The 26,412-nt window shown below is 35.5% G+C and overlaps 2 protein-coding genes across 7 annotated transcripts; both read left to right on the forward strand.

The window, feature by feature from the left end:
- Window positions 1-5,119: 5,119 nt before the first annotated feature.
- Window positions 5,120-15,644, forward strand: LOC108988921 (regulator of nonsense transcripts UPF3-like). Of its 5 annotated transcripts, none has more exons than XR_004798057.1 (14): window positions 5,121-5,493; window positions 6,051-6,157; window positions 6,456-6,551; window positions 6,683-6,781; window positions 6,954-7,033; window positions 7,498-7,611; window positions 10,446-10,593; window positions 11,596-11,666; window positions 13,105-13,561; window positions 13,776-13,874; window positions 14,003-14,121; window positions 14,224-14,275; window positions 14,723-14,806; window positions 14,893-15,644. XR_004798057.1 is itself a non-coding variant. In XM_035684757.1 (14 exons), the coding sequence occupies exons 2-13, from the start codon at window positions 5,357-5,359 to the stop codon at window positions 14,260-14,262; spliced, it is 1,566 nt and encodes a 521-aa protein (XP_035540650.1). In that variant the 5' UTR covers window positions 5,121-5,234; window positions 5,346-5,356; the 3' UTR covers window positions 14,263-14,275; window positions 14,893-15,644. The 5 variants fall into 5 exon arrangements, 4 of the variants coding, with proteins under 4 accessions (XP_035540651.1, XP_035540650.1, XP_035540648.1 ...); XM_035684757.1 differs by lacking the exon at window positions 14,723-14,806 and having other exon boundaries at window positions 5,121-5,234; window positions 5,346-5,493; XM_035684755.1 differs by lacking the exon at window positions 14,723-14,806.
- A 1,836-nt stretch (window positions 15,645-17,480) lies between these two features.
- LOC108988931 (shaggy-related protein kinase kappa-like) lies at window positions 17,481-26,397 on the forward strand. Of its 2 annotated transcripts, none has more exons than XM_018962341.2 (14): window positions 17,481-17,694; window positions 18,312-18,393; window positions 19,204-19,435; window positions 19,762-19,854; window positions 19,961-20,020; window positions 20,115-20,387; window positions 21,909-21,983; window positions 23,091-23,147; window positions 23,231-23,371; window positions 23,469-23,519; window positions 24,288-24,383; window positions 25,012-25,095; window positions 25,178-25,280; window positions 25,984-26,397. In XM_018962341.2, exons 3-14 carry the CDS (start codon window positions 19,289-19,291, stop codon window positions 26,070-26,072), a joined length of 1,269 nt encoding a protein of 422 aa, XP_018817886.1. In that variant the 5' UTR covers window positions 17,481-17,694; window positions 18,312-18,393; window positions 19,204-19,288; the 3' UTR covers window positions 26,073-26,397. The 2 variants fall into 2 exon arrangements, with proteins under 2 accessions (XP_018817886.1, XP_018817888.1); XM_018962343.2 differs by lacking the exon at window positions 17,481-17,694 and adding an exon at window positions 17,695-17,850.
- The last annotated feature ends 15 nt before the right edge of the window (window positions 26,398-26,412 follow it).

Below are 26,412 nucleotides of genomic sequence, written 5' to 3' on the forward strand. Positions count from 1 at the left end.
TGTTGCCCTGTTGAATATCCCGGTCTTGCCCCCACAACATCAGCAGTCAAATGAAATTCATTTCCATTAGCATCTCGATTATTCGAAAAACATGGGACAATTTGGAAAGGAAAAAGATTATCATTTCCTATAAATTGTGGTAAGTATGCATGTGAAGTGATATACACGAATACTAATGTTGGTATTTATTGGTGAGGTGTGATGAAATCATGATAAGAAGCCACGATTCAAATAGTATATGAATTTCAATGTCACTTTAACTTTAACCAGCATAGTTTTATCATCTGAAATTACGGTAAAAAAATATATTTTATAATTTTATAACTTGTAACTTATAGTAAATAATAATTTTTATTATTAAAAAATTATTTATTATTGAGTAATTATATATTTAAAATACTTTCAAATATATTATATTTATTTATAGACAAATTATGATTATTTATTTTTTAAAAATTATGATTATATTTTTAAAAGTATAAAATTGTAATTATCTAAAACTTATTTTTCTATTTTCTATCACTCGAAAAAAATAAAATAAAAAAGAGGTTTTGTTTTAGGCGAAATAATATAATAATTTGGTGTAACTATAATTGCATGGCTGTGCCAGGTAGGGGCTTGTGAGGGCGGTAAATTACATAGAGTGGTTAAGACATGTGACAATAAGAGCCATGGTGGACCACAGACAGACAGACATGTGGCGTGTGGAAATTATGGGTAAATAATTAAATGGGAAGAGAAAACTTTGGTTGGGCTTTTTAGTACTTTTAATTTGTGGCCATGTTTTTCACCAGCTGTAAACTCTTTAATACTTAACCTGCCCTGCACGATGCTATCGTGGATAGTGTATGACAGTGGGTCTCTATTTTTTCTTTTTTTAATAATTAAAAAAATATTTTTTAATGAAGTTATGATTTTTTTAAGATATTTAAAATAATTTAAAAAATACAATAAAAATAAAGGAAGGGAAATACGCTTATCGGGAGATTTCTTGGGAGGTATTCTCGATGGTTGTAGACCGTAATACCACCTATTGTGGATAAGATGAAGAGTGTTTGATAAATAAAAAATAAAAGCAATCCAAATCAGCTAGACATACTTAGGGCAGGTATAGTAATCAAAACAAAATATAAAATTTTCATCTCATCTCATCTCATCATTATACATTTTTCAAATCTCTATACAAAATATAATAAACAATTCAACTTTTTCAAATTCTAAAACAATAATAATATTAAAACATAATATTTTAAACTTCAAAACAAAACACAAAATTCTCATCTCACCCCCCAAACCTGCCTTTAATGAACGGGTTAATTTCGGTTTAATTTATAAATCCCACAATTTATCCCTAGCTCACAAATTGCACAATAGCTTGTTGGTTGGATATATATACATATATATATATATATATATATATATTAAGGGTGCCTTTGGATGTTAAACCGAATTGAATTGAAATGATAAAATATTATTAAAATATTATTATTATTTTAAATTTTAAAAAAATTTGAATTGTTTATTATATTTTGTATTGAGATTTAAAAAAATTGTAACGATGAGTTGAGATGAGTTTAAGTTCTAATTGAAGCCGAATCTTGGTTATATTTATACATGATATAAACTTATTGGATTTATCTTATCACAACGTGATCGTGGATTAGGTGAGATAAAATTTTCATGTGTAATTCATGCTTGCAAACATATAAAAATTTGTTAATTAGGATATATCAAATATTTAAGTTAGCTCAATCATTATTATTACATGTATAGAACAAGTTGAAAGGATCATATTTAAGTTAACCTAACATTATATGTTTATGAAACAATCTATATGCGTGTTTATTGAGTTGTGTTGTGTCACTTGTTTGTTTATTTAAATTAGTAGTATTACAACAGTGAAATTTTTTATATGGTTTTAATTACATCTTTATCAATCTATGTTGCTTTTTATCTTGCACATTTGTGTTCCGTTTGCTGCCATTTTTGTTGCAATTGTAATGCAAAGCTTAGTCCTTTCCTCATCCAATGAATGTGCGGACACATCAACAGGGTCCAAAAGCTTCCCATTCCGAGCAAGTTGTAGTGTCCATGATATCGGATTGCCCTCTCAGACTCCGACGGAGAGCAATTGTGAGACGGAGAGATAGAGATAGAGATAGGGACTTATCGGCGTGCAAAAAATCAGCAACACCAAGAAGAGTAGCATGGATGGAAAGGAAAGGAAAACATGGATAAGTGATAGAGGAACAAAGAGGGGCAATGGATAGAGAGAGATAGAGAGGCCGAGGGAGTGAAGATAGAGGTGGTCGAAGAGGGAGATGGAGAGAGAGGAGCTTAATGGCGTGAACCAATCAACCTTTGTTTTGAAACAATTTACTCCTACACAATCGTGACCAGCAAGCCTTCAATGTACGCACAATATAGTGCATTAGAGAGAGAGAGAGAGAGAGACCGAGCAGGGGCGGGGAAGAAGATGAGAAGCTTAGGACAACCCTAAAAATGCACTATAGTGTTTTTCATTTTTTTCCTGGGTTGGCTGAGCTAATATGTCTTGGACTAGGCCTCACAATTATCCCGTATTATTTATTATTTATTTGTCATAATTATCTCTATTACTTGAATTTTATATATCGCATATTCTATAATAACTCTTGTTTGAATTCCACAACGTAAATTTATGTTTTTGTCTTTTGGTTAGAATAGTCAAATAGCCTAATGATTTGCACAATTACGTTTTTGTCCTCTAGTTCATAATTAAAAATACAATTAACTTTTATACTATTAATAAGAATATAACAATAATAATAAGAATAAGAATGAAATATTAATAACTAACAAATAATCTAATTGAGGATTTTGATTGATTGAAAATTTGTGGAACAAATTAACAACTTAGGATATTTTTTATATTTATTCTTAGGTTTAAAAATAATAGTATTTTTCCTATATAATGTTATTCGAAAAAAATAATAATTATCTTCATGTTATTTTTCATAATAATTCATAAAAATAAATCATAACCATTGGACTAATAATATTTTTATTTAAAACTATTATTAAAATGATTAATAATACTTTTTGTCCTTTAAAATTTTATTTTGCTAAGAATGTCTTTTTATTTTCTAAGATCGATATTGTAATTCTAAATTTGAAAAGAATAATAATATTATGTTTAAGTTCAAAAATAAAAAGTTGTCTTTAGATTTAAAATATAATATTTTATTCCTATAAGATATCGTTTCATAAAAAACAATTGTCTTATAATGAATAATACATTTTAAATTAATATTATTTTCATTTGAAAAAAATATATTTTCTTTTTTAAATCTCAAATTAATAATATATTTTTACATTTTATCATCGCAATAAAAAAAAAACTACATCTATATAGTTTTCTGAAACATATAAAAATAATAGTATTTTTTTTTCATTTATAAAAAAATTATTATGATGATTATTATTACTATTTTGTGTGTCTAAATTGTCTTATAACGAGTGGATCAATGCAATCATATTATAATTTCAATATAATGAGTTCTATCATTTGATTTTTTATGTTTTCAATAATTTGATATTTTTGGTCTCCTTCATTTTTTTCAAGTATAATTATAATTATTTATAAATTTTGTTGCATAGATTTATGACTATATTTACATTTATTATACTTTATTGTTCTAATTGATATACATTTTCAAAATTATATTTACCATATAAAAAATGCAGTAGCATTTTCAACAGGAATGCATGCCTTGCATGTAGGCTCCTGTGTATATCATAATTTTTCTCATCATCCTATCATCTTTTTCCTACTCTTCCCCCCTGTCCCTTACCCTTGTTCCTGTCCATTTCTGTTTAACCAGCCAATTTGCTTAAGTTTTGAGTCCATAAATCAAAAGTAGTAAAAATAAAATAGCCAGACAAACGCAAACAAAGCCATAATTCCAAAATATAACAAGAAATCAAAAAATTAGTAACACAAACGCAAACAACACACTGTGAATACAGATAGGAACTTATCCAACAATATGAATAACCCAAACCATAACAAAAGTGATTCGAAACATTTCTCCTTACCATTTTCAAGTCAGTTTATAAAAATAAAAAAAGTGTATTTTCTTTTTGTAATTTTATTTATGAGAAAATATTTTAACACATCCAACCCATCACTGTCTGTTGATGTGAAAAGTTTTCCACATCAATTATACAAAAAAATGATTGGTATCTTAGTTTTTTTTTTAAAAATTATAATAGGTCTTACTATAGGTGGTGTGTTAGCACATCGATTTATATATAACAAAGAAAAATGATATTTGTAATTATATAATTCGTAAGCGTCGCACACTTATTTAGAAATAAGTAAGTAAATATGAAATTAACATAAAAATAAATTAATTTTTAATAGCGGATCTTACTCTTTTTCAAAAGAATACACAAATATTTACACAATCTATAACTGTATTTAACATTTTTCTATAGCAAAACTATTTACTTAGAAAAAGTATTGCCATCAACTAACTGTTTGGGATCATCCAAAATACACTATAGTAAAATGACCAAAAACACCCTCAACAAAACTCACTTCCCTCTCATTTTAAATTTTATTTTTACTTTCTTTTCCCAAATCCATGTCGCCCAAGGCCTCCTACTCCTTGCCCATCCTCGGGAGTCTGCGAGGTGGTAGAATGTGAGTTGCAACATGGGTGCGTGGGATTGGGTTATGGGCGTGCGGAGGAGGAGCTACGGGCATCAGGTTAGGGGAAGAGGATAGGCTTGGTGGTGGTGGTCGGTGGCTGCAGTGGGAGGCTGCATCGGCGGCGACGATGGATTTGGGTTGCGACGGGGACACGACTGAGAAGAGAGAAACGAAAAGAAGAAGTGAAAACGGATGAAAAGAGAGAAACGAGTTTTCAGATGAAAAAAAAATGGTTAAATCATGATACGTAATGTATGCTACGAATCATCGATTTCTCCTTATCATTTACAAACCCATGGACCAAAGGTCCAAAATCCATATAACTCGGGGCCGATTCCAACCCGAAAACCGCAACAAAGGCATGCAGCTCATATAATTTCATTTACCGGTCACTGAGAACACAACTGATATATATGCACTTTACACTGAATACCCGCTTTCCATCATCCCCCTCTCTCTCTCTCTCACTCTCATGACGATTGGGAATGCAATTGGGGTCTAGGGCACGGAATCGACCTCGATTGTTGGCCGAGAAGATGTAATCTAAAGGAGACGTTCTCCGTCTCCGTGTCGAAACAATTTCAAGCGTACTGTTCCTTAAGTTTAAACCACATTTTCCTCTAGGGTTATATATCTTTTATGTTTTCAGTCGGGTTTGAAATGAAGGGCTCGTCGGATCGGACAAAGGTGGTGCTGCGGCACTTGCCGCCGGCGATTTCTCAGGAAACGCTAATGGACCAAATCGACGGCTTCGCTGATCGCTACCACTGGGTCACTTTCCGTCCGGGGAAACCAGGGTTAGGTTTTTGATTTTTTTGTTAATTTTCCTGTGTTAACCGTATTTTTTTTTGTCTATCGAGTTTTCTTTGAGTCACCAGTCTCGACTACATGCTCAGTTGGCCATCTTAATATGTGAGTGTGTATGATGGATACAAGCGTATCCTGTTAATTTAAAAGGCTCTGAAACAAGTGGGTTAGGTTAGGCTTGGTGGTTTTGTCAGTTGTCCACTTCCTGATCCTTGTTCGATGAATGTTTTAGGACCATTGATTCAAATTTCTTAGTTATTTTGTCTGTGGTTTGGTTAAGTGTACGAGTAATAACTTCATTAGCTATCAAGTTGGTGATATATGTATGCTTTTATAGGTCTATCCGCGTGCTTCTTGAACGTGTTTCACAGTATAGATCCTCTTATTCTTAAGGGAAAAACCCTTTTTTTTTTTTTTTAGGGGGAATTAGTCTGCAATTAAATTGATACATTAATACAGGTTGCTTTAATTTAGTTTTTATGATTTAAGCAAATTATCTTCAAAGAACCTTCTCATATATTAATTTTTTATTGAAATGGTTTTGCAGCCCGCAACATCAATCCTATTCTAGGGCCTACATTGACTTCAAGAAACCGGAGGATGTTATTGAGTTTGCTGATTTCTTTGATGGGCACTTGTTTGTTAACGAGAAGGGTAATCTTTGCATATATCTTTTGAAGAGATTGATTAGGCACGTCAATCTTTTAATTTTTAACTCATAAAAAAAAAAAAAGTTGTCTTTTAATTTTTTTAATTTTTGCACCATGATTTTAATTCAGGTGGGCTAACGAAACTCTCTGTCTAGTAAAAGACTTGGAAATTATAAAGCTTCTGGGGATATATTGAAAAATTTAATTAGGGTTTCTCATCTCTTCTTGTTTCATCCATGTTTGAAACATTGCAGGAATAATGTTGACATGAAACTTTAACTAAACTGTCCCTTGCTTTTCAGGCATTCAATTTAAAACTATTGTTGAGTATGCTCCTTCTCAACGTGTTCCAAAACAGTGGTCTAAAAAAGATGGACGTGAAGGAACAATATTAAAAGGTACTAAAAAAAAGTAAAAATTCAAGGTGAATATTTATTGGAGATTTTTATATGCAATCATCAATCCGTGACTTATGTTTGAAATCATTTGATTTTACTTAAATACAAGTATTTCATTGATGAACATATAGATACCGAGTATCTGGAGTTTCTTGAATTTCTTGCAAAGCCTGTCGAAAATCTTCCCAGTGCGGAGGTACAATTAGAGAGAAGAGAAGCAGAACGTGGTGGTAAGTCATAAAGATCTTATGTTATAGAACTTGGTATTGAAATAATAGTGTGTTAGAAATGGGAAAAATAATATACAATTGTGCAAGTAGAATGAAAATTGTTTACATCGTTTGGGAGTTTCTAAGGATAAAGTGTGTTTTCAAATAATTTCTGCCCATTATGCTTTTGCAGGTGTTGTAAAAGATGCTCCTGTGGTTACACCATTAATGGACTTTGTTCGGCAGAAAAGAGCTGCTAAGGGTGGTTCTCGGGTATCTTTTAATCCGTTGGATTTAACTTTGAGAGGATTAACTTATCAGAAATAAAAAATTTGAGAGGACTAATCAGTTCAAGAAAATCTGTAAATATTTTTTTAATATAAATTGGGTTGCTCCAGCACTTTCTTGAATGTTGAATTTTTGGTTATGAATATTTGAGATGCTGCTATGCTTTATGCAGTATAGATGTTTCAAAATTAGTCGATGATACTTTGTGGGGTTTGTTCATTTTGTGTCTGTGCGTGCATCCATACTTTGCATGTTGTGATGTGTTCAATCTATTGTCCCGATTTCATAGTGTAAGTTATAGCATTAAGTTTCCGTTGAATAGTCCAGTTTTGTGGTTATATTGTAGTTTCCTATGAATGAAACATTTTGAGATTTCAATTATTGTTCATATTGTAAGCAAAGAGCCATTTATCATTGCATCCTAAATTTATATTCATATCTAATGTCAGCGATCGTTGTCTAATGGGAAAATGAGCAGAAGATCTGCTAGATCATCAGCAGGAAGTCCCAGTTCATCCTCATCGAAACGAGGTTCTGCAAGGATAAGGATGTCCTCCACAATGGTATGCGTCTTTATATAGACACTTCTTGTTGAAATAAATAACCAATACATACTGTTGGTGATGTAATTCACTATGCATAGCTTATGTAACCAATTTAAATATATACATATACTGGAAAAGCCAAGTGATCTCCAAATCCTCGATCGGTGAGAGAAAACCCTAAGGCACCCTAACTCGCCACCACCCTTCACCCACCCTAGTCCGACGAGTGACACCTCACCACCGGCACAGACAAGGCCAACGGGCCCCGGTGTAGGTCTTCCCTCCGGCGACCTAGACTTTCGCAAACTTCTCTCTCTGTCTTTCTCAGAGGCGACATCGACCATCGAACCTGTGCCTCCGCCTCCGCCTCCGCCTCCGCCTCCGCCACAGACAAGACCGACGGGCTCCGGCGACTTCATTGAGGGCCCTCCGACGTCGATCCCCCTCTGGCGATCGGGATTTTGATCTGCACTTTATTTTCGTCGGCGAAGATCTTCTATTCTGGTTTGCTTTTTTTCATATAACATCATTTCCTTGATATGACGAAGCGAGATGATCCTAGGAGATGATCTTGTGACTTGGGATCAGACGATGACGATGCATAACGTGGATCCGTCTTAAATGGAAGGTGAGAGGTGGTTGAAGGTGGAGTCGAAAACTTTCGTTTTTACGAAAGAGGGAGGAAATAGTTTTTGCATCGCTAAACGTAGTAAAAGGATGGCTAAGTTTCATGTGTCTGGGTGGGACGACAGCTTCGTGGGTGGCTAAGGGAATAGAGGATTGTTTAGAACTCAACTGTCATGAAGGACTCTTCAGGGAGTTAAGGATGGGTAATGGAGTTCTCATAATTCAACATCATATTAACGCAAGGGGCAACTTTTTGGAACTCTCAGAATTTCGGAATGGAAGGAGGAAAGGTTTGTTGGTGATTCTAGAGCAATGCATTGGATAGAAAGGTTTTATGTAGTCCATTCGAAGCGTTATTGGGTCCAAAGCCGCTCTTTTGAAGCATGCAAACATATGGGAGTTTGTTGATGGAAAGACAGTGGGAAGGCCTTCCTAGGTCAAATGACCTCTTACACTTCGGTGTTGAGGTCACTGGTGGATAGTCTAGCCTAGAATAGCTCCACGGTGGAAGGAAAGGGTAAGGCACTTGTAGAAGACAAAGGCTATCATGTGACATTGGGAGAAGTTGAGGGGGGTCTTGTGGGCTGTCAAAACTCAGTTGACGGGAGTTATAGAGTATGTGAGTGATCTCATGATTAAAGTGGATAAGGGGCTGGACCTAGTCGTGGGTTTGGGTGGTGGGTCGAAAACGGACCTAGGGAAGGGGGGTTGAAGGTTTTAAGTGTGCCGACAAAGGGCGTTTCGACGTTGTCACATATAGGGTCGTTGGACGCCGGCATCAGTATTCACTCCGGTGTCACTCAGGACATTGGTAGCTTGTCGTTTGACTGCCCTCAGTCACCAGTTGCTATGGGGTTGGTAATTTTTTCCAAGGTTCACTTTCAGTTGAAGATGAGGGTCCTTCTAGGGTCTTGAGTACTTTGGAAGAAACTAACGAGCATCTTTTAGAAGATGAAAATGAGGTAACAGAAGGCAATGCTTCCCTTACTTGCTCTATGCCTTCTGAGGGAGCACAAAAATGATCGTCAGGGGGTGAAGCACACACTAACAATGTCCTCGATGATGGAGGGGAGGAATCTTTGATGGTGACAGCAACCATATAGTTGTTGAAGAGGTTCGGGATTTGAATGCAGGATATGGCGGGGAGGAAATTATGGGTTTGTTGTTGGTGCCTTGTGAGTAGGAATGTCTAAGGTTGGGAGTGCAGTTGGGTACTGTGTCTGGGGATAATGTTGTTCTCTTGGTTTCTCTTCTTCCAATAAACAATATAATGGGTTCACCGTCGGATTGAGTTCTGCATAGGGCTAATGAGATTCATCATATTATGAGGCTCTCACATGGAGGATGTGAAGACCAATTTAAAGCATTACTCACTGCGATTGAGGCGAGCCACTCGCTTGAAACAAAATCAAGTTTTAAGAAAAGCAGGGAGTTAAAGCATATTTTTTGGGCAATCAACTACGACGCTAAGGGTGGTAGCTCAAGTCGAGGGAAGACTAAAGGGAGGGCATCATGAAGACGTTCTCATAGAGGGAGTTTCGGGTAGAGTATTAGTCTTACGGGAAACACGGGGTTGGGGTTGGGGAGGTGTTTTTATTCCAATTCGGGTTTGGTGTATTTTGGGTAGTTTTTCACAGGCTTTTTGGGTCATTCGGAGCTCTCTAGTATGGGCTAGGTGTTTTCTTGTATACGTCCAGTGTACTTGGTTATTCCTATTGATATATATAATATTTTTACTTATAAAAAAAAAAAAAAATCACTGTACGTGCCACTGTATAAGTATAATTATTCCTTTCACACCACATTGTCTGTGCATTATTTATAGTGGAACTGCACCCAAAATGACTTCACTACATGGAATTAAGAACCTGCTCAGATCTACATTGTGTTATACGTTCATTGTACTAGTGATCCTTGTCAGTGCCTCATTTTAAGTACACATATAAACGAAGAGTTCCCACCAGTATCTTTGGTCTGACAACAATATATGATTAGGAAATTTATATGCTAATTGTGGTCATATGGGACTTAATGTGTTGATTTCTTACTACTGATGACTTTTGGACTACATTGCTGTTTTTGTAGGAATTGCAGTCTGAAATGTATGATTTAGCATCTGTTTTCAATCTTATTTTGTTGACCATGTAGACACATATACTTGATTATAAAGCAAGATGTTGGAAGTTTGGAGGGTTTATTAATACTTTTTCCTTTATGATGAGCAGTATGTTTTGAGGGATGCTGCAAAGAACATGAGTGTCAAAGACAAGTCAACATACATTTTGATTCCAAAGCGAGATGATGAGCAGCTTTCTGATAAGGCTGTTACTTTGGTTCCTGCAGCTGGAACTGAAGTATTGGCGGAGGAAAGTGGTATGGCGGGGAAATTGAATAGCCAAGTGTTCAATGATGATTTGATGTTCTTCCTTCCTCCTGTTAATGATATCTAGACATAAACATGTGCACTCACACTTCAGGACCTTGATGTGGGCGTGGACTATTTATTTAGTTATTATATAATTGCATCTCAATTTGGATGCCTTTTGCCTTGCATTATCCATGTTTTCTTTTCTCACTTTACGTTTTCTGACTTAATTATGTTTCAAGTGCTTGTATTTTCTGAAGTGCTTTAGCTCTTTTGATGAACTGAAGTTTAGTTACTCGAGAAATAAGAATGTTTTCTGGCAGTGCAAAGAGTTATGTGGATAGGTTAGGTTCTGTTTCTGCAAACTGATTTTCTGTTTTCAGAAACAAGAGAGTTGGAATTGTTCTCTGTTCCTTTTTTTTTTTTTTGGTTACTGAAAAGGGTTTTTCTCTAGTGTCATGTATTTGTGTTGGCACTGTTTAATCTGTTTTAGAGGTTGTCATGTGCTTGATCTAGTTTTTAATTCAATATATTTTACCTTTCAAGATTGTCATTGGTTCATCTTTTTCAAAATTTCACAGTTATGCCTTTTTGTAGGTCTGTATTATTTCACATCTTCAGAGGTGGTGATTATATAGTGGGAACTCTTGTTTTTTAGACCACTTATTTGATCAGCAGGCCTACAAATGGTAGGCCCTTTTTTGGAAAGTGGATAGGGTCCATGATGGAAAGGATTTACATAGGCAACATCCCTAGGGTTCACGTCTGAAAGGGTTTACGTAGGCAATATACCTAAGCATGATATATGTTCACATTGTCCAATTTGGGGTCTTTTTTGGTACTGGGAGTATCCATTCTAATACATAAGTTAGTATTTTTTCCATTGTTTCTTTGTGGGTCAATTAATCTTTCCTTTTTTTTTTGTTTGTGAATTGTTGTTTTTCTTCCTGGTAAATTAATTCTCTCCCCATTCTTCTAATGTGTTGTTTACCTCTTATCTAATTTTTCAGGAATTTCTGGGCCTAATGAATCTGGGAGAAAGAAACTTCTTCTGAAAGGGAAAGAGAGAGAGATTTCACATGTAAGTTCTTTTTCAGTTCTTACTTGGGCACTTCTTATACATAACTAATGTACAGTGTTGCTTTGCTTGGAGAGAGTTTGTTTTCTTTTGGGATGTTGGTCAGTTGAAAGTGGATAAAAAAAGGGAACATCCACAGATCAGCAGACCCATTTACTTTTCCGCATTCTAAGTTATTTTACGTCTTAAATGGAAAGTAGCAATCTCTTCAGTGTTCAGAGTACTCCTGCTTAGATTGGGGCATATGCTCAACTTGTTTTTGGTGCGATTTCGATTATAAGATGTTCCCTTTATGATGTTGGAAACATCTTAAAGGATTACTTGTGAACTGAAAAGCTGTTCTATCCATAGAAGCCTCCTTCATTCTGAATTATAGTTGGGGCTCTGAATATTAATGGCCTTCAGTTTAATTTTGTACTAGAATATGTGGTCCAATTGGGAATTACCCAAGTCTATTTGAAATCCTTTAAAAAATTCTAATGTTCTGGGCATTGGCTATCATACATTGTGATGTTGTATGTTGAGTTCCAAGGTTGCAATTAAGGAGGGATTTTTTTGGGCATTTTTTTCATTGTTTCTAAGGGGGCCTTCTCTTCAACTGTAACGCCCCAAGGGAGGCCCAAGCCATATCTAGGTCTATACTTGTAACGCCCCAATGGAAAGTCCAAACCACATGGCCTATACTCTAAAAGGACTAGTCAATGATACAATTGGAGCCCCATTGGAACCTTATAAAGAGTAAGAACTTCTCATTCCCAAGCAATGTGGGATCCCATACACCACCTACCCTTATTCATATCATATGGGGTATCACAATCTACCCCCCTTAAATTCCCGACGTCCTCGTCGGGTCTGTCCATTGTAGGTGGCATGGCTCAAGTCCTACATTTCTGGTTGGGATAGGCTCTGATACCATTTGTAACGCCCCAATGGAAGGCCCAAACCACATGACCTATACTCTAAAAGGACTAGTCAATGATACAATTGGAGCCCCATTGGAACCTTATAAAGAGCAAGAACTTCTCATTCCCAAGCAATGTGGGATCCCATACACCACCTACCCTTATCCATATCATATGGGGTATCACAATACTCCAAAAGAATTAGTCAACGATACAATTAGAGCTCTATTGGAACCATCATAAAGAGCAAAAAATTTTCCTTCCCAAGCAATGTGGGATCCCATACATCACCTATCCTTATCACTTATCATTCAATATGGAGTATCACATCAACCATTTGTGTAGACAATCTGTCAAATTACATAATTTTCTTGTGCTATTCAGCTATTGTATGCGTGCTTTGGTCTCTTCAAATAATTGGAATTTTTAATAAGATTCGTCTCACTGCAGAGTGTTCTTTCCAATATTTTTCAGGAAGCAATGTGATTTTTTAGTTGAAGGGTTGCACAATGTTAAAATGCTGTATGCTATTCTTGCAGGTGTCTGGCAGCTTGTCACAGCAGCAAGGTTTAACATCTTCAGCTGGGAACACAATCGGTTCAGCTGCTCTCAAGCAGAACCAGCAACGCCAAGGTGGTGGAAGGATAGTCAGAAGAATACTTTTAAACAAGGATTCATGTCAAAATCAGTCTTTTTTGGGCTTGTCTGAGCAGCAAATCCAGACTTCAAATTTAGAAAAAGACAAGCGACCTCCTCGTCCCCCACATGTGCAATCGGTTTCAAAGGATACAATTCCAACTCCCGATGATAAGGTTGTTGGTAATGACTTGCACAGGTTTTTTAAGGAGAGGCAGGAAAAACATTCAAGAAATAAGGATAAGCCTGAACATGGCGTATGGACTTCTCGTCGTCGTTCAGATGGATCTAATGTCAATGATGAATCTTTGTTATCCTCTGCTTCTCAACTTTCACTGTCACCTGCAGATTCTTCCGAAGGTGTGGCCATCTCAACATGTAATTCTTGGTTAAAAATTGAACAGGACTTGTAGTCATTAGTGGTAAATTAATAATTTGGAATCCTCGTTTTACCTTGCCATTATATGACACTTTGACGAATGAGTATAAACTAATATATTAAAGTGCTCAAAGGCCCTTTAGAAAAAAATCCTGGCTAGAATTTATTTTACTATTTTTTTATGTGATCTTCCAGGATCTCATGGAGATATGATGATTGACATACCAAATGCTAGGAGTGGGGGAGTTAAAAGCCTTGTAACTGGACGCACTAATCATTCTTCTTTAGAAAATGGTAGATTTTGGTCTAGAGACTTGGGTCTTCGATATATTTTACTAATATAAATATAAATCCCTGTGTGTTTGACATGTGTGTTTCGTTTGCTATTTATGCTGGAACTGGAATGCTTGTATTACATGCAGGTTCTCATAAACATTTTGGTCGCCGCGGGCCAGCACATGGTGTTAAGGATGTTGATGGCTCATCAACTATGAGTGAGGGGAAGCATTCGAGAAAAGGCACTGGCTATAATTCCCATGAGGTGATTGAACTTAAAACCATTGGATTCTAATATTTCTCTTAATTTTTTGTTTTCGCTCAATTGTGTGCTAATTATTTAAAGATGTTTCTCAACGATTTGCAGAAACAAGTTTGGATACAAAAACAAAGTTCTGGTTCATGATGTTATTGAAAAGGTAAACATCTTTGTGACTATCTTAATTTTCACTTTAACATTGATTGAAGGGAAAAAAAAAAAAAAACTCAAAAGGCCCTAACAGAACCTTGAATTTTGAATATCTTGCAAGTTTTCTGCTCTTCATATTATCTTTACTTGATTAATCTAAATCGGTACAATAGAAATCTCAGAGTATGGGTTGAAATGTCACTGGTGAGTCTTAGAATTTTAATTGACCCTTCTTAGCTGTTGGAAGGCTAAATTATTGGATATAAAACGAATGAGATAAGGGTATTTTGGCAGTTGCCATTCATTTTAAAAATGCTGAAGAAGTCGGATGGACTCAAATTTGACTCAAATTGTAGTTTGGTGTGAAATGTCATGTGCCTTATTATTGGTACTGTAGGTTCTTCGTGGAGTCTTGTCATTTTGACTCTTATGAAAAACACTTGTGTTGTGTACTTAGAGAGATGAAAGGTGAAGAGGAATGCACTCTTGGATGAAAATTACTCGTGTCAAATGCACTTTAAGTAGTACCCGTGTGCCTTTGGTACGCATGCGAATTATCATGACTGTCTCAGGCTTCTGTCAAGATTGTGGAATTTAATTTTACTTGCGATTTTTATTACTTGACAGTTAAATTCTTGGTCAATGAGAATTTTGGAACCTGCTATTGCTAGTGGCCGGTCCGCTGGTGGCCGTATCCTTTTACTACACAGATGATCAGATGTAAATTAAGTATCGGCATCAGCAGCGGTTCCTTTTGAAAACCGGTAGGGGAAAGTGCAGTTTTCTGAATGATGCAGATACGACATAATTAAAATTCGTTTGATTGAAGATCTTGATTTTACTTGGGAAAAGCGACAGCTCTGAATATAGGAGAAAAGGAAGCAATGGATGTGATTGTTATGATTGTGTTATAGCACAGTTTTTTCATTGCAGAGCCCCCTCGTTTGGGCTGGGGTTCTTTTTGTCGGGGAGCTATGGAAGTCATCGGGCTTGCTTTTGACTAGATTAGGTATTGGCTTATTGTGGTTTCATGGGATGTCTCGGTCTCTTTGCCATTAGTATGAAAATGTAAATATAATCACAGGGCGATCTGTAACCCCAGCTCTGTTATGGTATCTATTAAAGCATCTTAAAATTTGTTTCACACTTTTTCTTCATTGTCGCGACTGCCACTTCGTTTTGCAGCAGTTGATGACTGATGTGCAGGTGCAGCAATAATACAGAATGCAGTAGTTTTACAAGCACATGCAGCAACGACTCTGCGGAGGTTTGGAAATGCTTAATTTACACTTTTTGTTTTGTACAATAGATTTGACGTTAGAAATAAGTACAAATATGGTATTTGGAGAGTGCAGTCATTAGCATATCAAACGTTTTCATAACTGAGTTTGTACATTGCACTTCCCCATCATTTGTTATATTATATCTTGGGACGTTAGTGGGAGGGTACGAGTCTGTACATTTAAATGGTCGAAGAGGATGCCTAAGCAGGATCTTATGTTTTTTTTTTTTTTTTTGTTTCCTGGGGTTTCATGATTTCCCATATTCATGATTTGTTCTGGAATCATTGCAATTGCATTTTTATCGGTCAAAACTAATGGGAGAGTGCCATATTACTTGGTGGAATATAGGCATTAGCTAGATGCTAAAAAATGAAGGCAGACCAAGTAAAAGTTCTTGAGAGCTATTGTTAATCGATTGTTTCCTCGGGAGACCCAATTACATCTTCCCAATCCTAACATTTCTCAGTTGTTTCTGTTGACATCTTCATACAGAAAAGGAACTTTTGGTATCCAATTTTGGGGAACAAGAATATCGCTAAATGGTTTTACTAATGACTGCGAAGTCTCAAAGGAAGCCTAAATTAGAGTTGAATCTAAGCTGAAGAAGCTTTAGGAACGTGTAAGAAGGCTGGTAGTGTAGAGATGGTTATTCCTTGATCATTTGTCTTATAATGGGTTTGGTTTGAATGGGGTCAATGAGTAATGGTACTTATCATTTAGCTCCCACTCTAAAAAGGTTAACAAGTAATGCAACAAAAGCGGAATCCCAAAAAAATTCTCTTTGTTTATGTTGTTGTTGTTGTTTTTTGTTTGGTGTATGTGTCTTAAATATAAAGCATTTTGCTGATCCTAGGTTGATTGGGCGTGGTAGAAAAGCAATTAATGGAAATGTAGGCAGGTGGGAGTTGATTGGCATCTTGAAGAGCATATGTTTATAAGTTTGTGGCTCTCAAGTCACGCATGCATGATGATGCAAACGGCGCATGCGCTCAGGCAAGCAAGTTTGTGGAATTAATAAAACAGGCCCCCTCTCCTCTGCACTTCAAAATCATTTGGAGTCTGGACTTAAAAAAAATGATTTTGATCATTAGCTTAAACGGTACTGAAGTAGCCTGATATTAAAGCTTCTTTGAAGCTTATAATCATTCGATATATAGCTTGTCTTTATTTATTTGTTATTCGTTTCTTTAAACGGTACTGAAGTAGCCTGATATTAAAGCTTCTTTGTAAATTGATGAGCTAGGCATTATATAATTAATTAATATAATTCATCATCTAATTCGCTTATGGAATTAAAGAGAGAGAGAGGGAAATCAATTTACAATTTACATTAAAGAGAGAAAAGGTCAACCAATGCTACAGCTTTTGTCCCCTTCCGCAGATAGGAGGAGGTGGTCCTATTGTGCTACTCATCCGCCACGCCTCCAATTTTGGGAATGGGAACTCATGCATTTATATTATGGCTTTGTTTGTATACATTGGCGGTCTATAGTCGACATAATAAAGCAATTTTGTTTTATAAACAATAATAATAATAATAATAAAATTTGAAGTTGCAGCGTTGCCACGTGGCTATGCCTACATATATATATTTTATTTTCTAGCAGAATCTATTCTTTTTATAAAAATTTATATGTTTAAAACTTGTATATATTATTATTTTATATCAAAATAAAAACTATAAACAAAGATTATTTAGTTAAGATTACACAAATTAGATATATTAGATAAAAAAATAAATAAACAAAAATTTGTTGACTCATTATTTATTCGGTTTCAACTCCTAATTATATCATATGGCTACGATAATTTATAATTAAAAACTATAATCTTGTTTTGAATGTGTTGGGCCAGAAAATGATCCAAACCCCAAACAAAAAAAGGGCCAGATCTATACTTGAACGAACGTTTCTCAGAGAAACTGTCAGAAAAGTCATCGAAAACGGCAACACCCTCTTTCTTCTGTTACTCTTCACACACTCTCAGAGACACAAAGGGAAAAGAAATCTTTCAAAATAGAATAGGGAAAATACTTAAAAACAGGAAAAGAAAAAAAAAATGTTGATTTATAGAATTCGAGATCGAAAAATATCTAAGTAAAATGCACGAGCTCCGATTCCAATTCTTCGCTCCGAGACACTTTCAGGTGAGTTTACAACAAAACCACAGAATCAAAGTTAATTCACGACATTAGGAATGGTTAGTTCTGTGGAAAATCCTGTCTGTAGGTCAGGGAAAATTTTCATGAATTTCTGTAAATATGACCTGACTTTCCCGAGTTTGGTGCATTTTTCTTTGGAAGGTTCGTGGTTGATTCCTTTCTCCTGTTTAATTTTTGTGGCCCCGAAAGATTGCGGCGGTTTAGGTCTAGATCTGATCGATCTTTCTTTCCCCCTTCTTGAGTTTGTGAGTCTTGTGAATTTAGATTTTATGTGAAAATGTTCTTGTTTTTTTATACTATTATCTTAGTGCAAATCCGAATAGGAATTGACAAAGCTCGTGTTTGGTAGTTTGGTTATATAAATTTTAAGAACAAGTGGATTATGCTTCAAGTACTTGTAATTATGGGTATTTTAAGTGTTACTCTTAATTTACTTTGTTAAACTTCATGTACATATCAGTGTCTAAACAAAGTGGATTATCCTTCAAGTACTCATAATTTTTAGCGTTTCAAGTATTTCTCTAATTTAATTTGTTCAGCTTGATGTACATATAACTTGCCTGTCTTACTTTTTTTTTTTAATCCATGTGCCTCATGCTTAGGGTTGTGCTTTGCTGTTGGGTAAAGCGTTGAGCTGGTGCAGCATTTCGTAACCATTGCCTTTTTATTCTTTACTCTTCACAGGTGAGTTGGTTGATGAGCTGTGCATAACATTGAAAGTTATGTGACGCGTTTTCATTACAAGGATTTGTTTGTTGTCTGTACAAGCTTTCTCCCAATATGAATTTCTTACTTGGTTTGTCTTCTTTTTTGGTCATCGGGATTTGGCTGCCTGATCATTGATGCATAACCTTCACCATGACATGTATAAGGAGGAAAGGAAAAATGGTTTCTCATCAGTTCTTGTGTTTTTCTCTCTCATCTATCGTATTTTATGGTGATCAACACATATAGTTTTGTTGCACAAGAAACAAAAATCCTGTTAATGCTGTTTTTTTTTTTTTTTTTTCTGTAGTCCTATGCCGCTTCTCTGGTAATGTAGATAAATGGTTGGTGGCTATTCTTCCATCTAAAAGCTAATCTGTTTAGATGAGTATGTGATTGTTGGATCCCTATAAGACAATTGTAAACACCTAATTGGGTTTTAATCACTTAACCCTCGATTGGCAATAGTGTGAGTTGCTTTATATTTCTTAATTTTGGCTAATAATATCACTTTTCAGGAAAAAAAGAAAATAGCATAATTGGTTTGAAGTTTTAAATGAGACAAAACTGCTGAGGACTATATCAGTTCGGATATTTATAAATGTCTGAAATGAACATGATGAGAAGTGTCTACCATATTTTGTATGTTTAATATCTGTTTCTGAATTTTGTACATTGGCTGTGCCTATTATTGTCATCAATAAAATCCTTCATTACTTATCAAAACAAAAAAATCTGTTTCTGGATTAAGACCGTGCAACACTGCAACTGATTATTTTGGGAATATAGGTGCTTGGATGGTATGGGAAGCAGAACTATAAAATATTGCGAGGGTAGCACATATTAGTGACTTTAACATTCACCAGGCACATTTATGGCGTCTGCCAGCCTAGGAAATGGTGGAGTGGGCAGTTCCAGGTCTGTTAATGGATTCAAGGGTTCATCTAGTTCAGTTGATTGGCTGGGGAGAGAGATGCTTGAGATGAGACTGAGGGACAAGGTTGAGCATGATGAGGACAGAGTAAGCTGCTATAAATTTTACTTTTTTTTTTAATCTATTTCTTGGTGCTAAAATCCTTGCTCTTCCCCATTAATCATTGCAAGTAGCCAATGGTTGCTTCAATTCCCTTCAAGAATCTGCCGCAATTACTCATAGAAAAACAATTTGCTGCAATTAACATCATGCAGGAAAAATGGTAAATAAATCATTGGATATTTGCAAGGGCACTTTTGTGTGGTTGGAGAGTGTTTGATTTTCTTTTCTTTGAATTATGAAAATGTTTTGAGACACTTGTATTTGTTTTTATATGTACCTGTTGCTACTTCTTACTGTGTAATCTGTTGCAGGATAGTGAACCAGATATAATTGATGGTGCTGGTGCTGAAACAGGAAATGTAATACGAACTACTATTGGTGGTCGAAATAGTCAAACTAGGCAGGTTGGAAATAAATCTAATTATAGATTTTGGAGGGTTTCATGTGGTTGTGTGATCAAAGTCGGTGGGTATCTTACAATTTTCTCAACGTGTGTATTTGGTTTGACAGTCAGTCAGTTATATTGCAGAACATGTGGTTGGGACTGGTTCTTTTGGTGTTGTCTTCCAGGTAAGTTGTGCTATGGTTTATTGCTGTTAATCTATTTCCTGCTCATTTTGACGATATTCCGCATTGATGAAGTAATGTTGTTGTCTTTGAGCAGGCAAAGTGTAGAGAAACTGGAGAGATTGTTGCCATAAAGAAGGTTCTCCAAGACAAGCGATATAAAAATAGGGAGTTACAGATAATGCAGATGTTGGATCATCCAAATATTGTTGCCCTTAAGCATTGCTTCTTTTCAACTACAGACAAAGAAGAGCTTTACTTGAATCTTGTTCTTGAATTTGTCCCTGAAACTGTTAATCGTATTGCAAGGAACTATAGCAGGATCAACCAGCGAATGCCCTTAATCTATGTTAAGCTTTATACCTACCAGGTACATATATATGGGATATAAAAACTGTGTTTTTATGTTATGAAAAACATTGATCTCCAATACATTGATCTTGTTTTCAAATATATATGGGATATAAAAACTGTGATTTTATATTATGAAAAAAACATGTTTTATTGAAAGAATAATCTTTTAGTGTACTTAGGCATACATAATTGGTAGTTATTTTTTGTTAGAACTTTGTTTTTATGGGCCAAAGCTGTTGATTTCAATGGCCTTGATTTTCTTGTTTCCATTTCTTCTTCCTAGATAGATGTTACCACTTGTATACCATCTTGTGTACTTGGGCTATGCCTATTCTTATTAATACAAAAGTTTACTTATATAAAAAAAAAAATGGTAGTTAAGTCTTTCACAATGCTTATAGTAATGGTGCTGTCTAGTTGTAACACCCTTGATACACACTTTAAGTTGTCAAGGTTGTCCTCAAGTGGCAGCAGTGTCGAAGATGATTCAGAATTATAAACCACAATAACCCTTCCGTTGTGCATCATGTGGTCTATTTGGTCGGAAATAAATGAGCGGTGTTTTGAAGATAGGAAGCATACAATGGCGGAGCTTCAGAATTTTTTTGTACACACTTTAATGCTTTGTTTTCAGCCATTGTACTTAATGGAAACAATGTGCATGACTTCTTGTCTTTAATCTCCTGGTCTTAGAATGTATTTAGGTGTTCTTTTATATACTTCTTGTGTACACGGGCTATGCCTATTTCATTCGTATCAATAAATTTACTCTTATGAAAAAAAAAAAAGTTGTCACACCCTTGATTGGGGGAATGCTAGATAATAGTTTGGAAATGAGATCTCACTTTGTTTGGGAGGAAGGGTTATTGTGGTTTATAATGATTCCAAGTCCAAGGAGCTTCAATTGTAATGGCGACTGGTCCATTTGAAGTATAAATTCATATGTGACTTGGGCTTTCCTTGGTTCATCAAATTAGCATAGCAAAACCGTATGGAAAGAATTCTTGAATGTAAAAGCTAATCCTTAACTGTTCATTCTCTACTAAATTGCATAGTTTTCTTTTGTTTTTGAATTAAACTACTTAAACGGTATAATTGGAGGCTAACATTTTCATTATCATTGAACTATCAGTAGTACTTTATGGGCTAGAATTGCTAAATTAGTTGCAAACACATTTCGTCTATGGCTATTCGTTGACTATTGTTATTACTTTTTCCAATGACCAACCTTGGTTCCAAGTAGTGTTGCCTATCCCCCTTCTCCTCCTCTCTCTCTCTCCCTCTCCCCCTCTCCAGTCTTGTTTATTCTAATGGTCCTAGTGTTTCAAAATAAGTCATTACTTTCTCATTTTTTGTGATTTTCATACTCAGAACATGCTGATGCAAATGGTATTTCTTTCCTCATAAATGGGGTGGGGTAGTTCATGGATGCAAAAATCAGTGTGTGGATAACTTACCATTTAACAAAAGCCATATATGCTTGATTGGTTTCTCAATTTTTTTTTTTACTAATATTTTTTAACTGATCTTGTTGTAGATCTGCAGGGCACTTGCCTATATACATAACAGTATCGGTATCTGCCACCGTGACATCAAGCCTCAAAACTTGCTAGTAAGATTAAAATTATGTTTATAGCATGAGACTCATTTCTCATTTTGGGTACGACTGCATTGATTTACATAAATGTATGATAGCTATCATGCTAATTCCATGCGAAGCCCATCATTCATCGACCAGTAGCATTTGCAACTCATTTGTTAGAGGTGTTATTTTGGTGTAGCATTTAGTATTCCTTTAGACATTAGGACAATCCTATATGAATGCTGAGAATAGTTGTAGAGACAATATTGCATGTGTGCAATTGGCATGTCTTGATCATATGCCATGTTAAATGATTATAAGCTGAGGAGGTCCTATGGCTTCTATGTTGGGATACATATTTTTATATGTACAGTAGTGCATGTATGTAAGCATGTACACATTCTTGTTTGTCTATGGGGAATATAACATGTATATAATTTTCAAAGATGAGGATGCCTTTAATCTCAGACATGCTCATTCATCTTGTCCTCTTCCCTGAGTCTCCTTTACATGGAATTGATGGCTTTATAATCCTGTTTTGCTGTTATGCTAAAACACTTGAATTGATCAATGGCTGTCAGTTAGCAACATATCTCAGTCCACAGTCTCCTACTGTTCCAATATCTTCCCAAAACCGTCGACACCTTTTCACTTAATGTAAATTATGGCTTTGTTCAGACACTGTTGGTGTCTTTTGGTTTCAGAAGTAGCTATTCAACTAGTCATCAAGAGTCTCCCTGCCCTTGAAACTCTGTTTTGGGATGAACATTTGGGGTTTTCTTTCAGAGCCTATGTTATAGTTATAAAATCATGTTCTCTCATCTGATGCTTGAAAATTGATCTCTAATAATAAATCATATTGTTTTTTTTTTTAAATTCATTATAGTTCTAGGGACTTGGATGACTCTGAAAAGTCTGAACCATCTTTTGGTTAACTTGGCTTCTAAGGAGTATGGCTGTTTGCTCCTTTCCCAACTATGAGTTTGGTTTATATTTTGATTATTTTGACTTAGTTTTATTTCATGATTCTTTTATATGAAATAGAATGAGTTGAATTTTTTGGTGTCTTTAAATATGTTCATTTCAGGATATCTCTTTTCCTTCAATTTTTCACACTTGAAATTGGTCACTGTCCAGGTCAATCCCCATACGCATCAGCTGAAACTTTGTGATTTTGGGAGTGCGAAAGTGTTGGTTAGTTTTTCATTTCACTCTTGCTATTGATGGTTGCGTCTTTTTTATTTGCTTTGAGAGTAGCCCCTTTTGCATTTTATCAGGTGAAAGGCGAACCCAATGTTTCTTACATTTGTTCAAGATATTATCGTGCTCCTGAGCTCATCTTTGGTGCCACCGAGTACACAACTGCAATAGATATATGGTCTACTGGTTGTGTGATGGCTGAATTAATTCTTGGACAGGTTGATTGATACTTGAGTTTATACGGATACTTGGCCATGTTTTACAGTTGCCTTGAATATTCTACTGTTAATGTTTTGAATCCAACTTCTTTTTCAGCCTTTGTTTCCTGGTGAAAGTGGAGTTGATCAGCTAGTTGAGATCATTAAGGTGAGCTTATTCAATACTTTCCACCTGTCAATGCGAAGTTTTACATAGAACAATTTGAAATTCATATTTTGGCTACAAGTAAAAAGAAAAAGTATGAAGTTTCCAAACTTGTCAAACAAGTATAGAAGGATTTGGTTTTTAGATATTACTTTAGACTTTATATCTTGGTTGAATATTTTCTTCCTGGGAATGAATTAACTCTGCAAGTTTAAAGTTTTCTGCTGATATTTTTAGTTTAAACAAAAATTACAGATCAAGAGTTTTCACCTTTTTTTTCAGCGAATGGAAACAGGAAACAAGGAGTCCAGTGCTTTCCAAGTGAATTTATAGAATAGACATTTTAGTTGTTAAAGAAATGTTCCAAATTACTTGTGTTCCGACTCTTCCAATCCATCGTATATTGTTTATCTCTATGAAAAAACTTTGTTGTCCCACCTGTGGGTAGCCCAAGTGGTAAGGGCAAACTTGTGTGCATGAGCCCCATGCCACAGGTTCAATTCCCCCTGGGATCAAACTATGATTTAAGTGGGAGGCCATGGCAGTGGGTTGCTGTGCTAGTCTCCCTGGGTGTTTAGGTTCCATGGGTGAGTCCTAAGGGCTCTGCCTTGGGGTGGTTCCTCTGTCATAAAAAAAAAAAAAAACTTTGCTTTCAAGTATTTCAAGAGCTGGGGAGGTTTTGGTGACTACAACTAATAATTGGTCACTGTCCAAGTCAATTCCCAGTAATGAAAAGATAATTATTTAATGTATTTTAAACTTTTTGTCAAGGTTTTGGGAACTCCTACAAGGGAGGAGATAAAGTGCATGAATCCAAATTATACAGAATTTAAATTCCCCCAGATAAAGCCTCATCCATGGCACAAGGTATGTTCTTTTCCCTTCCTTACTTGTATCATGCTTCCGATGTCATCAATTGTCTTTGTCTGTTGGTGCCTTTTTGAATGGACTGTCTAAGTTCCTTGGTTGTTGGAGGATGCTTTATTGATTAAAGTTGCAAGACTAGACTTTATACTCAGGGCTGGACATTCTGGCAAGTTCAGGACGTTTTGTATGACCAAGATCCTGCCTATGTAATAAGTGTGTAGGAAACCCTTGCAGGAGGTATAGTTGTGCAGGGCTCTGGTTCCATTTTAACTCTCCTGAATTGCCACTGTGCATGGCTTGGAATAAGTATGAATATTAATTTTAGATGCTGTTTACTGTCTTTGCATTCTCATATAACCTACAGTACACACGTGATCTGCTCCATTTAACTGAAGAATGTGTCTTTTTTCCCCTTATTTTCTTGTAATTTGTTCTCTTCTCATGCAAAACTTGTAAAACGTTTCATGTAGTCCCACTGTTTATATTTGTATATGCACCTATGTAAGCTTTATACTGTTTATTATTGTTATTAATGATGATGATGATGATGATGATAATAAGATGCAATTAGCATTTATTGGCTACAAAGAAATTTGTTTGTGGGACTCTCACCATTCTCACCCAACAGGTCTTCCAAAAACGTTTGCCCCCAGAAGCAGTGGACCTCGTATGTAGGTTTTTTCAGTACTCTCCCAATTTGCGATGCACTGCTGTAAGCAAATTTCCCTTGTTTTATTTGTCCTTGGCCAGAAAGTATTATTCAATGCTCACCCTTTTCTGTTGTGGTACTGCAGTTGGAAGCTTGCATTCACCCTTTCTTCGATGAACTGAGGGACCCAAACACACGCCTTCCTAATGGCCGCCCTCTTCCTCCTCTGTTTAATTTTAAATCCCAGGGTAGGTATCAAATTAAATAAGCATATCATACCATCATAGTGCTGCTCTGTTTTCTGTGAAGTAAATTAAATTGCCTTCTTTGGGTTCTTAATTCTCTGAAATTCACTGTTGCTTATAAAAAAGAATCTCTGAAATTATGTCTGAAATTCACTGTTGTAATTACTAATTGAAAAAATAATATTGAAGGAAAAAGAAAAAGATGGCTTGAGTAAGGCAACTCAATTAGAAGCGCATATGCTCTTCTTGCATGAGATCATTTGTTTATGAATGAAAGGGGTACCTTCACATTTTTGAGTTTTATTTCATCAAAATGTCACTTATGAATTACATATGTCAGCGAGACTGAAAAAATTGTAATGAATAAATGGAGCTACACAATTTATTCAGCAAAAAAAAAAAAAAAAAAAAAAAAAAGAAGAAGAAGAAGATAAAAAGCACTATTGTTCTAGTTTTCATACTTCATGGTATGCAATGTTCTGCATAATTGAACAAGAAAAATCGGTGAGAAATTGTAGTCGGGGAACAGAACATGGTTTACAAAGTTCTTTAAAAAAGGATTACAAGAATAAAAAAAATATGTTTGTTGATGTTGTCGAACTCACTTGTGCATTCTTGAACCTGTTGTGAAATATGTTGTTAGGGTTTGGTTTTGCCTGACTTCTTCTCATGCCGCCCAATGGGCTTCTTTTGTTCTTGTTGACAGAGCTCTCGGGAATACCACTTGATATCATCAATAAATTAGTTCCAGAACATGCTCGGAAGCAGAATTTGTTCATGGCTTTGCACACCTAGCAACTGTTTCAAAATCTTTGGTACTTGTGGTTGCTATGTATATCCACTCCATGTTGGGGGGTGTTGTATTGGAATCTGTCAAAGTCGGTCACTCTTCTTATTAGTGTGTCCTGTGAGAAAGAGTGTTTCAAAGGAGTTGATAGGGACAAATATTAGGAAACCTGAGGGCTCTGAGTTTGGTTGCTGATGGTGAGTTTTTTTTTTTTTTATTAACTCCAAGACCACTACAACTTGATGTATATTTATATTTGTGACTGCGACCCCATAATTGCTGGGGATTTTAGCGAGATGGTATAGTATTAGCTCATTGTGTATGTTATACCCACTGTGACTCTGCTTC

Source organism: Juglans regia, chromosome 13, assembly GCF_001411555.2.
Source record: "Juglans regia cultivar Chandler chromosome 13, Walnut 2.0, whole genome shotgun sequence".
NCBI lineage: Eukaryota > Viridiplantae > Streptophyta > Magnoliopsida > Fagales > Juglandaceae > Juglans > Juglans regia.